Source organism: Salvelinus alpinus, chromosome 1 (assembly GCF_045679555.1).
Source record: "Salvelinus alpinus chromosome 1, SLU_Salpinus.1, whole genome shotgun sequence".
Classification (NCBI taxonomy): domain Eukaryota; kingdom Metazoa; phylum Chordata; class Actinopteri; order Salmoniformes; family Salmonidae; genus Salvelinus; species Salvelinus alpinus.
In genome coordinates, this window is record NC_092086.1 from 18449354 (window position 1) to 18463928 (window position 14575).

Here is a 14575-nt window from a genome sequence, read left to right on the forward strand (position 1 = left end):
TAAAATCTAATTCGCTAGCCTATACGTTGTAGTCTGCATGTGCTGCACCAGAATCACATGTTCTCTCCCTGCTTCATCATGGTTTGAACGAAGCGCGTAATTCCAGTCCATATAATACAGTGTAATGCAGTACAGTAATACAGTATAAAACAATACAGTACAGTAATACAGTATAATACAATACAGTACAGTAATACAGTATAATACAGTGCAGTAATACAGTATAATACAATACAGTACAGTAATACAGTATAATACAGTACAGTAATACAGTATAATACAATACAGTAGAGTAATACAGTACAATACAGTACAGTAATACAGTATAATACAATACAGTACAGTAATACAGTATAATACAATACAGTACAGTAATACAGTATAATACAATATAATAATACAGTATAATACAATATAGTAATACAGTATAATACAATACAGTACAGTAATACAGTATAATACAATGCAGTACAGTAATACAGTTCACACTCAAAAAGATTAGCCTACTGGAGCTAGTTTCATGTATTTACCCCAGAGAGCATATAGCTAGCTACATCTATGGGCTTTATTTCATGTATTTACCCAAGAGAGCATATAGCTAGCTACATCTATGGTCTTTATTTCATGTATTTACCCCAGAGAGCATATAGCTCTCCAGAGAGCATATAGCTAGCTACATCTATGGGCTTTATTTCATGTATTTACCCCAGAGAGCATATAGCTAGCTACATCTATGGTCTTTATTTCATGTATTTACCCCAGAGAGCATATAGCTAGCTACATCTATGGGCTTTATTTCTATCAAATCCAGACAGTATATGCTTCATATGCTTTTGAATAAATGTCCGGTTTTGGCGGGAAATACCTGGTTACCCGGGAAAAAAGTGATTTATTCTCAGGATGAAACATTTGTAAAATACTGGGAAAATATTCAACCCTATACAGTACCATCCTCCTCCTCCTCCTCCTCTTCCTCTATAGTGTCATCAGGCCTCCATTCCACCCCTGTGATTTCCCCATGAAAACGTTCGTAGTAGCTGTCAAATCCTTATCAATAAGACTCAAACCCCCCCTCACCCCCTTGACTTAGTTCCCATATCCTGGGTCCAAACTTGTCCCATATATGTCCTATTTACTATAAGGGAAGGGGACAACATTGACAGTTACACAATCTGTAGTGTAGTACGTGTCCATGGTGCTGAATACCAGTGACTCAAGCTGACAGCTCTCATCCGTTTCTCCTGCAGTGACATATTGTGACTGGAGTGGGCACAGGGTCCTGAGAATATCCTTCAAACTGAACTGGGACTTGAGGACCGAGAGGGCACGGGGTCCTGAGAATATCCTTCAAACTGAACTGGGACTTGAGGACCGAGAGGGCACGGGGTCCTGAGAATATCCTTCAAACTGAACTGGGACTTGAGGACAGAGAGGGCACAGGGTCCTGAGAATATCCTTCAAACTGAACTGGGACTTGAGGACAGAGAGGGCACAGGGTCCTGAGAATAGCACAGATACAGTAGTAGATGTGATGCAGTGCTGCTTGTCAGCCTCCTACTCTTACTGTAAGTCTGTACTGTACTACTGACTGGCTCTAACCCAGTCGCTTTGGCTTAGAGCTCACCTGCTTGTTGAGAACGCCCTCTGGTGGGCAATACCACATATACTGTAGGTGGTGTGTCTGTGTGTGTCAGTGTGCATGTGTGTGTGAGTGTTAGTGTGTCCTTTACCGGCCTGCTGTGTGTGTGTGTGTGTGTGTGTGTGTGTGTGTGTGTGTGTGTGTGTGTGTGTGTGTGTGTGTGTGTGTGTGTGTGTGTGTGTGTGTGTGTGTGTGTGTGTGTGCGCATGGCCCTTACCAGCCTGTTGTGTTCGGCCCCTGGTCGGGGGACTCCGGGGCCCGTCCCCTGCTGCGTTGAAGGCTGCGACACTGATCATGTATGTGGTATAGCCAGTCAGGTTCTTAATCTTGACCCCAAGCTCTGGGAGGAACATGGTACGCAGTCTCTCTGTCTCATTCTGCAGCTGGAACTCCCAGAAGTAGATCTAGAATACATGAGGAAGGGTCAGAGGTTATATTCAGATAGATCTAGAATACATGAGGAAGGGTCAGAGGTTATATTCAGATAGATCTAGAATACATGAGGAAGGGTCAGAGGTTATATTCAGATAGATCTAGAATACATGATGAAGGGTCAGAGATTATATCCAGATAGTTCTAGAATACATGTGGAAGGGTCAGAGGTTATATTCAGATTCAGATATATCTAGATTACATGATGAAGGGTCAGAGGTTATATTCACATTCAGATATATCTAGATTACATGATGAAGGGTCAGAGGTTATATTCACATTCAGATAGATCTAGATTACATGAAGGGTCAGAGGTTACATTCACATTCAGATAGATCTAGAATACATGAAGGGTCAGAGGTTATATTTACATTTTTGTTGTCTGTCTGTGTGTGTGTGTGTGTGTGTGTGTGTGTGTGTGTGTGTGTGTGTGTGTGTGTGTGTGTGTGTGTGTGTGTGTGTGTGTGTGTGTGTGCGTGTGTGTGTGTGTGCGTTTGCATGTGTGTGTGCGTGTGTGTGCGTTGTGATTGACCGGTTGGGTCAGATGTACCAGTCCTGGAACAGATCAAGTGGATCCAGCTTGGTCTAGGAGAGGTTTGACAAACACTGTTCTACAGTATGGTCTACTACAGTATGGTATACTACAGTACAGTATGGTATACTACAGTATGGTATACTACGGTATGGTATACTACAGTATGGTATACTACGGTATGGTATACTACAGTATGGTATACTACGGTATGGTATACTACAGTATGGTATACTACGATATGGTATACTACAGTATGGTATACTGCGGTATGGTATACTACGGTATGGTATACTACGGTATGGTATACTACATGCCCACATGTTCTACAGTATGGTATACTACAGTATGGTATACTACAGTATGGTGTACTACAGACCCACATGTTCTACAGTATGGTATACTACAGTATGGTATACTACAGACCCACATGTTCTACAGTATGCTATACTACAGTACGGTATACTACAGACCCACATGTTCTACAGTATGCTATACTACAGTATGGTATACTACAGACCCACATGTTCAACAGTATGGTATACTACAGTATGGTATACTACAGTACGGTATACTACAGACCAACATGTTCCACAGTATGGTATACAACAGTATGGTATACCACAGACCCACATGTTCTACAGTATGCTATACTACAGTACGGTATACTACAGACCAACATGGTCTACAGTATGGTATACTACAGTATGGTATACTACAGACCCACATGTTCTACAGTATGCTATACTACAGTGTGCTATACTACAGTATGGTGTACTACAGACCCACATGGTCTACAGTATGGTATACCACAGCATGGTATACGACAGTATGGTATACTACAGTATGGTATACCACAGACCCACATGTTCTACAGTATGCTATACCACAGTATGGTATACTACAGTACAGTATACTACATTATGGTATACTATAGTATGGTATACTATAGACCCACATGTTCTACAGTGTGCTATACTACAGTATGGTCTACCCCAGTATGGTATACTACAGTATGCTATACTACAGTATGGTCTACTACAGTATGGTCTACTACAGTATGGTATACTACAGACCAACATGTTCTACAGTATGGTATACTACAGTATGGTGTACTTCGGACCCACATGTTCTACAGTATGGCATACTACAGTATGGTATACTACAGTGTGCTATACTACAGTATGGTCTACCACGGTGTGGTATACTACAGTATGGTATACTACAGTATGGTATACTACAGACCCACATGTTCTACAGTATGGTATACTACAGTATGGTATACTACAGTATGGTATAATACAGTATGGTCTACTACAGTGTGCTATACTACAGTATGGTCTACCACGGTGTGGTATACTACAGTATGGTCTACCCCAGTATGGTATACTACAGTATGCTATACTACAGTATGGTCTACTACAGTATGGTATACTACAGTATGGTATACTACAGTATGGTATACCACAGACCCACATGTTCTACAGTATGGTATACTACAGTATGGTATACTACAGTATGGTATACCACATACCCACATGTTCTACAGTATGGTATACTACAGTATGGTATACTACAGTATGGTATACTACAGTGTGCTATACTACAGTATGGTATACTACAGTGTGGTATACTACAGTGTGCTATACTACAGTATGGTATACTACAGTATGGTATACTACAGTATGGTATTCTACAGTATGGTATACTACAGTATGGTATACTACAGTATGGTATTCTACAGTATGGTATACTACAGTGTGCTATACTACAGTATGGTATACTACAGTATGGTATACTGCAGTGTGCTATACTACAGTATGGTATACTACAGTATGGTATACTACAGTATGGTATACTACAGTGTGCTATACTACAGTATGGTCTACTACAGTATGGTATACTACAGTATGGTATACTACAGTATGGTATACCACAGACCCACATGTTCTACAGTATGGTATACTACAGTATGGTATACTACAGTATGGTCTACTACAGTATGGTATACTCCAGTATGGTATACTACAGTATGGTATACTCCAGTGTGGTATACTACAGTATGGTCTACTTTAGACCCACATGTTAGAAGTGGTTCAGGTTAAGTGCTTGCCCAGTGATCCTCACCTTGTACCCCTGTATGTCTCCATTCTGAGAGTCAAGAGGGGGCGGGCTCCATGTGACTTCCAGCTGGGTGGCTGTTGATGATTGGATGGTCACAGATTGGGGCGGGGCTGTTGGAACTGGAGTGGAGTGGAGGGTAAACATTCAATAGTGATATTGGTCAGACCAGGTCCAATTCATATGTCAAATACCTTTAAATAGTTGAGCTGTGCTTGGGTTCGTTTTCCAGAAGAGTGGAACCACTAGGGACAATAAAGTTGATCTCATCATCGCTTCTTACCTGCCTCTCCTACAAACACTTCCTGTGGCGTGCTGGTAGGCCCCTCTCCCACGGCGTTGTACACGCTCAGGCGGATCTCATAACGCTTGTGTTTACTCAAGTCTGTGGGGGGAGAAACACAGAAAGAGTGATCCACAGATGGCCTGGGAGGACCATCCAGCAGCAGTGGAACTGGTCATACAACTATATGAGCTGAAGGAAAAGCAGAGAGATAAAGTGAAGAGGTCAAAGGTCAGGACACACCTGATGAGGAAGATGTAAAACAACACCATGACAGGATGGTTAAATATTAAGACAAATGAGGAAGAGCAGAGATGTGGGATGTTGGCAAACACACACTGACATAAACATACGTTTACATACACAGATGATTGTCAGGCAGACAGAGAGAGAGAGACAGAGGAGGCTGCTGAGGGGAGGACGGCTCATCATAAGGGCCAGAACGGAGCGAATGGAAACATGTGTCGGGTGTACTTGATACCATTCCACTAATTCTGCTCCAGTCATTACCACGAGCCCCTCCTCCCCACCAGCCTCCTGTGATATAGTGGACTTACTATCAAGCTCGTACTGGGTGAGAGAGGACTCGCTCAGGTTCCTCACACTGTAGGGGGCTAGAGGGTGACGGACCAGGGTGGGAGGAGGGGTGAGGGAGGACAGAACACAGGGAGTCAGGGCAGCCACCATAAAGAGGCAGAGAGAGGGGGAGGAGAGAGAGAGAGAGAGAGAGAGAGAGAGAGGGAGAATAGAGTGGGACGAGAGCGAGAGGGAGGAGAGAGAGGGGGAGGAGAGAGAGAGGGAGGAGAGGGAGGGGGGAGAGGGAGGAGAGAGAGGGGGAGGAGAGGGAGGAGAGAGAGGCGGAGGAGAGAGGGGGAGGAGAGGGGGAGGAGAGAGAGGGGGAGGAGAGGGAGGAGAGAGAGGGGGAGGAGAGGGAGGAGAGAGAGGGGGAGGAGAGAGGGGGAGGAGAGAGAGGGAGGAGAGAGAGAGGGAGGAGAGAGAGGGGGACGAGAGAGAGGGGGACGAGAGAGAGGGGGAGGAGAGAGAAGTGGAGGAGAGGGGTGGAGGAGAGAGAGAGGGAGGAGAGGGAGGGAGAGGAGAGAGAGAGGGAGGAGAGAGAGGGGGAGGAGAGAGGGGGAAGAGAGAGATGGGATGGAGGAGAGAGAGAGGGAGGAGAGAGAGGGGGAAGAGAGAGAGGGGGAGGAGAGAGAGAGGGAGGAGAGAGAGGGGGAGGAGAGAGAGGGAGGAGAGAGAGGGAGGAGAGAGAGGGGGAGGAGAGAGATGGGGAGGCGAGAGATGGGGGGGGGGGGGAGAGGTAGGAGACTGCTGTTAGGTCTTCATGGTAACGTGTGAACAGAGTAGACCCAGAGTCACCCAAAGGCTGAGCTGAGGAAAAGGTTAAGGAAACAAACAGAGGTCAGAGGTCAACTCACCGGTGAGCTCGGCCCAGTTGGAGGCGGGGCTGTTGATGGTTCGTATGGTGAAGCTACGGAGGTGGTCGTATTGTAACTCACGGTATCGTACCCTGAACCCCAGCAGCACCCCGTTTATCTGCTTCTCAGCAGGCGGCTGGAAGGGGGATCAATCACATTTATTTATAAAGACCTTTTTATATCCACAGTCTTACATCAACACAGTGTTTTACAGTAAACCCAGCCTAGACCACCAGACTTAAAAACAACACAGTGTTTTACAGTAAACGCAGCCTAGACCACCAGACTTAAAAACAACACAGTGTTTTACAGTAAACCCAGCCTAGACCACCAGACTTAAAAACAACACAGTGTTTTACAGTAAACCCAGCCTAGACCACCAGACTTAAAAACAACACAGTGGCAAGGAAACTATATAGAAGAGAGAAAACTGCACCTTACAAATGTACCGCTTACCTCCCATCGGACCAGCACCGAGGTGGTGGTGTGGGGTGTAACAGAGAGGATTGTGGGAGCTTTGTCTGGGGCTGTGTGGAGACAGATATAAGGGTATCGTTGAACTGGTGGACTGTATAAACGCTTTTGATCTCTCTCACACACACACACACACACACACACACACACACACACACACACACACACACACACACACACACACACACACACACACACACACACACACACACACACACACACACACACACACACACACACACACACACAGTAGGGCTATTGTGTCAACAAGCACAGGCAGTGTGATTCTCTGACGCTCAGTATGAGAGAGAGAGAGACAGCAATGAGAGACAGCAATCAGAGAGACAGCAATGAGAGACAGCAATCAGAGAGACAGCAATGAGTGACAGCAATCAGAGAGAAAGCAATGGCTGCCTAGTGAGGAGGACTGTCTGTCTCCATTACAGTGGAGTGACTAGACACAGGTCTCATGAGGATCACCCAGCAAAAACAGAATCAACATGAACCTGGGTTCAAATAGTTGAATAGTCAAATAGTTGACCAACGAAATAGTCCCTCATTTGAAAAACCCTGTCCATCTGGCACTACAGGAAGACTTAGCAAACTCTCGAAACCCTGTCCATCTGGCACTACAGGCAGACTGAGCAACCTCTCAAAACCCTGTCCATCTGGCACTACAGGCAGTTAAGCAAACTCTCAAAATATTTGTAAGATTTGAAAAAGGTTTGGGAAAGCGAGTTTGCAGGGCTACGGAGTCAGTCAGTCTCATTTCCATGATGTCCTTACCGTCCTGCAGTGTGGTGACAGCCTCACTCTCCTGGCTGTACTCACTGTCCCCGATGTCGTTGGTGGCTTTCACTCTGAACTGGTAGGAGGTGAACGGCTTGAGGCTGGCAGGATAGAATGTCCCCTGTCAGTTCACTTATGTCTTCAACCTAGAGTTATCCTAGACATGTACTAGATAGTGTGGTAACACTGTGTTTAAAGGCTGCCTACATAACACATTCATAACCCTACATAAACACATTCATAACCCTACATAAACACATTCATAACCCTACATAACACATTCATAACCCTACATAACACATTCATAACCCTACATAACACATTCATAACCCTACATAACACATTCATAACCCTACATAAACACATTCATAACCCTACATAACACATTCATAACCCCACATAAACACATTCATAACCCTACATAACACATTCACAACCCTACATAACACATTCATAACCCTACATAACACATTCATAACCCTACATAAACACATTCATAACCCTACATAAACACATTCATAACCCCACATAAACACATTCATAACCCTACATAACACATTCATAACCCCACATAAACACATTCATTACCCCACATAAACACATTCACAACCCTACATAAACACATTCATAACCCCACATAAACACATTCATAACCCTACATAACACATTCATAACCCCACATAAACACATTCATTACCCCACATAAACACATTCATAACCCTACATAAACACATTCATAACCCTACATAAACACATTCATAACCCCACATAACACATTCATAACCCCACATAACACATTCATAACCCTACATAACACATTCATAACCCTACATAACACATTCATAACCCTACATAAACACATTCATAACCCTACATAACACATTCATAACCCCACATAAACACATTCATAACCCTACATAACACATTCACAACCCTACATAACACATTCATAACCCTACATAACACATTCATAACCCTACATAAACACATTCATAACCCTACATAAACACATTCATAACCCCACATAAACACATTCATAACCCTACATAACACATTCATAACCCCACATAAACACATTCATTACCCCACATAAACACATTCACAACCCTACATAAACACATTCATAACCCCACATAAACACATTCATAACCCTACATAACACATTCATAACCCCACATAAACACATTCATAACCCTACATAAAGACAGTCCTTTAAATGTGAATAAGGTCTCTCTGCCCTCTGACCTGCACTAGATAGGGTACTAGGTATTGTGCTACGTAGTGCATTAGTGAGGGTGTTAGGTAGGGTACTAGGTAGGGTGTGTATTGTACCTGTCCACTATGTAGGAGCTGGCCTCGTGGTTGACCGATGCAGAGTGGACAGTCCAGTTACTGTCTGGTAGCTCTCTGTACTGCACCGTGTAGTATCGGACAGGTGACAGGCCGTCGCTACCTGGTTCCCATGACAACATCACGCTGCGCGCCTGCACGTCCTCCTGGGGCACTGTGGGACGGCTGGCTGGCTGGGGCCGCGCTGAGGGGGCGGGGCAAACACACACTGTCAATCACCGTTTCTATACATAACCGCAATAACTGTAATAGATAAGTAAATCAATAAATTAATAAATTAATAAGTATATGCAAATAAATAGATGCAAAAATACAAATATAAATAAATACATGAATAAATAAACACATGAAAAAACAAATAATATGTCAAATAATAAATAAAATAAGTAAATAATTGAAAGCTACATTATGTTTGTACTGTTTCCTCCCCAGTCGGGTCAGTACCTACCTCTCTTCTCTGTCGTGACCACCAGGGCCTCTGCAGCCCCCCCCCCAGCCCTGTTTCCTCCCCAGTCGGGTCAGTACCTACCTCTCTTCTCTGTCGTGACCACCAGGGCCTCTGCAGCCCCCCCCAGCCCTGTTTCCTCCCCAGTTGGGTCAGTACCTACCTCTCTTCTCTGTCGTGACCACCAGGGCCTCTGCAGCCCCCCCCCAGCCCTGTTTCCTCCCCAGTCGGGTCAGTACCTACCTCTCTTCTCTGTCGTGACCACCAGGGCCTCTGCAGCCTCCCCCCAGCCCTTGCGCGTCTGAGCGGTGAGGCGGAACACATAGACGGACTCTGGTTTCAGTCCAGATGCTGTATACTGTCGTGCACTGGGGCTCAGCACGTCCACAGTGGCAGAGTTGCTACTGGAGGTGTTCCGTCTGTGTGTGATCTGATAGGCTAGGTCGGAGAGAGGAACATGACGATTCAGTACGGGAAACGATCTGTTGACGACCTAACATGTTGAAATGTTGTCAATAAAGAACATGGACATAGATCGCATAGTGTCTTAGAGGAACCAGGGACAATGTAATGAACAGAATGAGGATAATGTCTTAGAGGAACCAGGGACAATGTAATGAACAGAATGAGGATAATGTCTTAGAGGAACCAGGGACAATGTAATGAACAGAATGAGGATAATGTCTTAGAGGAACCAGGGACAATGTAATGAACAGAATGAGGATAATGTCTTAGAGGAACCAGGGACAATGTAATGAACAAAATGAGGATAATGTCTTAGAGGAACCAGGGACAATGTAATGAACAGAATGAGGATAATGTCTTAGAGGAACCAGGGACAATGTAATGAACAGAATGAGGATAATGTCTTAGAGGAACCAGGGACAATGTAATGAACAGAATGAGGATAATGTCTTAGAGGAACCAGGGACAATGTAATGAACAGAATGAGGATAATGTCTTAGAGGAACCAGGGACAATGTAATGAACAGAATGAGGATAATGTCTTAGAGGAACCAGGGACAAACATAATGAGGATAATGTCTTAGAGGAACCAGGGACAATGTAATGAATAGAATGAGGATAATGTCTTAGAGGAACCAGGGACAAACAGAATGAGGATAATGTCTTAGAGGAACCAGGGACAATGTAATGAACAGAATGAGGATAATGTCTTAGAGGAACCAGGGGCAATGTAATGAATAGAATGAGGATAATGTCTTAGAGGAACCAGGGACAATGTAATGAACATAATGAGGATAATGTCTTAGAGGAACCAGGGACAATGTAATGAACAGAATGAGGATAATGTCTTAGAGGAACCAGGGACAATGTAATGAACAGAATGAGGATAATGTCTTAGAGGAACCAGGGACAATGTAATGAACAGAATGAGGATAGTGTCTTAGAGGAACCAGGGACAATGTAATGAACAGAATGTGGATAGTGTCTTGGTATGAGAGCTTGGACCCGGAGATACGAAGCCCCTGTGGTTTAGATACAGCCGTTAGTTAGAAATACTACTACCTGTTAGGATAATGGGTGTATGGAGGGGTAGGGGGCTGTGGTAGTAGACGTACCCAGAATGATGCCGTTAGGCTGGGCAGGAGGCTGCCAGATGAGCCTGACTGAGCCGGTCCTCACCTCTGGGAACAGGATGCCCACTGGAGGACCTGGGACTGTGGAGACAGAAGGAGGGACAAGGGTTAGGAGGACAGTACCAACACAACAGTACTGTGTCCACGTTGATCTAGTTGATCTACCTTTATCAATACAAATCCAGAACAGAGGATAACAGGACCAGTGGTTCTAGCAGAGGGTAGACCAGTCTTGCCGTGGCCAGTAGCCTCCTTTAGGGGGGGGGGGGCTCCTTCACTGCTGTATTTATCTCAACAGGCTAACACAGTGTTGTGGCGTGCAGGACACCCGGGTTCTGAACCTAATGGTCAGTGAGTAATGCTCACCATCGTCCAGGGTTCTCTCCAGGATGGTCGGCCTGCTGCTCCTGCCGTCTCCTATCCGTGTGAAGGCCAGGACCTGGATCTCATACAGCACATACTTCCCCAGACCACTCAACTGAACACTGTGGCTGGTGTTCCCCTCCACCTCCCAGTACTGAGGGACAGAGTCTGAACCCTTGTCCTTATACACCACCTGGGAGACCACGGGGACAACGGGTAATAGTGAGTGTGTTTGTTTAGGTTCCTGTTTAGGTGTCTGTGTGTGTGTGTGTGTGTGTGTGTGTGTGTGTGTGTGTGTGTGTGTGTGTGTGTGTGTGTGTGTGTGTGTGTGTGTGTGTGTGTGTGTGTGTGTGCGTGTGCGTGTGTGTGTGTGTGGCACTGACCTTGTATCCCAGGATGAGTCCGTTGCGGTCAGTCTGAGGGACCTCCCCCCAGCGGACCAGGATGCTGCTGGAAGTCGTGGCGAAGGATGACACATTGGTGGGACCACAGGACGGCACTACACAGGGGTCAAAGGTTAGAATACACAGCCTGTGTGTGTTCAGTATAAGTGTGTTAATGTGTGTGTAGTATGAGTGTGTTAGCTGTCTCCCCAGTCTTACCAGACTCCCTGGTTCTGCCCTGGACAGGCTGGCTCCAGGGCCCAGAACCCATGCCGTTGATGGCCTGAACCCTGACTTCGTACTCTGTCCACTCCTCCAGGTCCTCTATGGTGAACTCCCTCTCCAGCCGGTCACTGATGATGTGGGATAGGACCCCTTCCTTAGATGCCGCTCTGGAGTACTGAACCCGGTAACCCACCAACTCCTGGTCCCCATTGTACTCCCACTCTGGAAGAGGCTGGAGAGAGAGGAGGTGGGGAGGAAGGTGGAGAGGGTATGATACACACTGACTGACAGAGAAACAGAGATACAGAGACTGACTGACTGACAGAGAGACAGAGACTGACTGACAGAGAAACAGAGGCTGACTGAGAGAGAAACAGAGAAACAGAGACTGACTGACAGAGAGACAGAGATACAGAGACTGACTGACAGAGAGACAGAGATACAGAGACTGACTGAGAGACAGAGACTGACTGACAGAGAAACAGAGACTGCCTGACAGAGCGACAGAGACGGACTGACAGAGAAACAGAGATACAGAGACTGACTGAGAGACAGAGACTGACTGACAGAGAAACAGAGACTGACTGACAGAGAGATAGAGATACAGAGACTGACTAACAGAGAGACAGAGACGTACTGACAGAGAGACAGAGACTGACTGACAGAGAAACAGAGACTGACTGACAGAGAGACAGAGATACAGAGACTGACTGACAGAGAGACAGAGAGACAGAGACTGACTGACAGAGAGACAAAGATACCGAGACTGACTGACAGAGAGTCAGAGACTGACAGACAAACAGAGATACAGAGAGACAGAGATCCAGAGACTGACTGACAGAGAGACAGAGACTGACAGAGATACAGAGAGACAGAGACTGACAGAGAAACAGAGACTGATTGACAGAGAAACAGAGATACAGACAGACAGAGACTGACAGAGAAACAGAGACTGATTGACAGAGAAACAGAGATACAGACAGACAGAGACTGACAGAGAAACAGAGACTGATTGACAGAGAAACAGAGATACAGAGACTGACAGAGAAACAGAGACTGATTGACAGAGAAACAGAGATACAGAGAGACAGAGACTGACAGAGAAACATAGATACAGAGAGACAGAGACTGATTGACAGAGAAACAGAGATACAGACAGACAGAGACTGACAGAGAAACATATATTGTGTACATGCATGTCTGTGTTCCCTTGTGCCCTTATGAGGAAAACAATCTAGTCAGGACGCACCACCCATCGGAGCCAGAGGCTGGTCTCTGAGGCTGTTCGGAGGGTGACGTTGTAGGGGGAGATATCTGGAGGCGCCTGCAGGGTCTGGATCTTCCTGGAGGGCTGGCTGGGAGGACTGGTCCCCACTATGTTCACCTGGCGCATACGGAACCTACAGGGGAGGACAGACAGCAAGGTACGGATGTCAACATGGGTTTGACAGGATGTTCTCGTAGGTGCTATGCTTACAACATGGGGACACAGGAATCAGGGTTGGGGACCAATCCCATTTCAATTCAGAGGGTATGGACTTTTCTGTTGTAGCTGTACTAGTGATGTTCTACTGTACCTATAGGAGGAGGTGTTAGGTACCTGTTGTAGCTGTACTAGTGATGTTGTACTGTACCTATAGGAGGTGGTGTCAGGTACCTGTTGTAGCTGTACTAGTGATGTTCTACTGTACCTATAGGAGGTGGTGTTAGGTACCTGTTGTAGCTGTACTAGTGATCTTCTACTGTACCTATAGGAGGTGGTGTTAGGTACCTGTTGTAGCTGTACTAGTGATGTTGTACTGTACCTATAGGAGGTGGTGTCAGGTACCTGTTGTAGCTGTACTAGTGATGTTCTACTGTACCTATAGGAGGTGGTGTTAGGTACCTGTTGTAGCTGTACTAGTGATCTTCTACTGTACCTATAGGAGGTGGTGTTAGGTACCTGTTGTAGCTGTACTAGTGATGTTCTACTGTACCTATAGGAGGTGGTGTTAGGTACCTGTTGTAGCTGTACTAGTGATCTTCTACTGTACCTATAGGAGGTGGTGTTAGGTACCTGTTGTAGCTGTACTAGTGATGTTCTACTGTACCTATAGGAGGTATAGTGTTAGGTACCTGTTGTAGCTGTACTAGTGATGTTCTACTGTACCTATAGGAGGTGGTGTTAGGTACCTGTTGTAGCTGTACTAGTGATGTTCTACTGTACCTATAGGAGGTGGTGTTAGGTACCTGTTGTAGCTGTACTAGTGATGTTCTACTGTACCTATAGGAGGTGGTGTTAGGTACCTGTTGTAGCTGTACTAGTGATGTTCTACTGTACCTATAGGAGGTGGTGTTAGGTACCTGTTGTAGCTGTACTAGTGATGTTCTACTGTACCTATAGGAGGTGGTGTTAGGTACCTGTTGTAGCTGTACTAGTGATGTTCTACTGTACCTATAGGAGGTGGTGTTAGGTACCTGTTGTAGCTGTACTAGTGATGTTCTACTGTACCTATAGGAGGTATAGTGTTA

The 14575-nt window shown here is 45.4% G+C and overlaps 2 protein-coding genes across 3 annotated transcripts in view; both read right to left on the reverse strand.

Annotated features, from left to right (window-relative positions):
• The window catches only part of LOC139570881 (protein sidekick-2-like), a 524727-nt gene that overhangs the window by 301678 nt on the left and 208474 nt on the right, over positions 1-14575 (reverse strand). The gene's annotated exons all lie outside the window — the stretch shown is intronic.
• LOC139570861 (protein sidekick-2-like) overlaps positions 1-14575 on the reverse strand; it is a 71457-nt gene that overhangs the window by 49925 nt on the left and 6957 nt on the right. For both annotated transcript variants that reach the window (XM_071393160.1, XM_071393152.1), the window contains exons 9-22: positions 13314-13464; positions 12059-12296; positions 11840-11955; positions 11460-11649; positions 11076-11174; positions 9739-9933; positions 9033-9234; positions 7698-7801; positions 6894-6964; positions 6438-6573; positions 5565-5621; positions 5008-5109; positions 4731-4846; positions 1857-2043 (exon numbers count right to left, since the gene is read on the reverse strand). In XM_071393160.1, the coding sequence (XP_071249261.1) occupies positions 1857-2043; positions 4731-4846; positions 5008-5109; positions 5565-5621; positions 6438-6573; positions 6894-6964; positions 7698-7801; positions 9033-9234; positions 9739-9933; positions 11076-11174; positions 11460-11649; positions 11840-11955; positions 12059-12296; positions 13314-13464 (1964 nt within the window). The remainder of the gene's footprint in view (positions 1-1856; positions 2044-4730; positions 4847-5007; positions 5110-5564; positions 5622-6437; positions 6574-6893; positions 6965-7697; positions 7802-9032; positions 9235-9738; positions 9934-11075; positions 11175-11459; positions 11650-11839; positions 11956-12058; positions 12297-13313; positions 13465-14575) is intronic.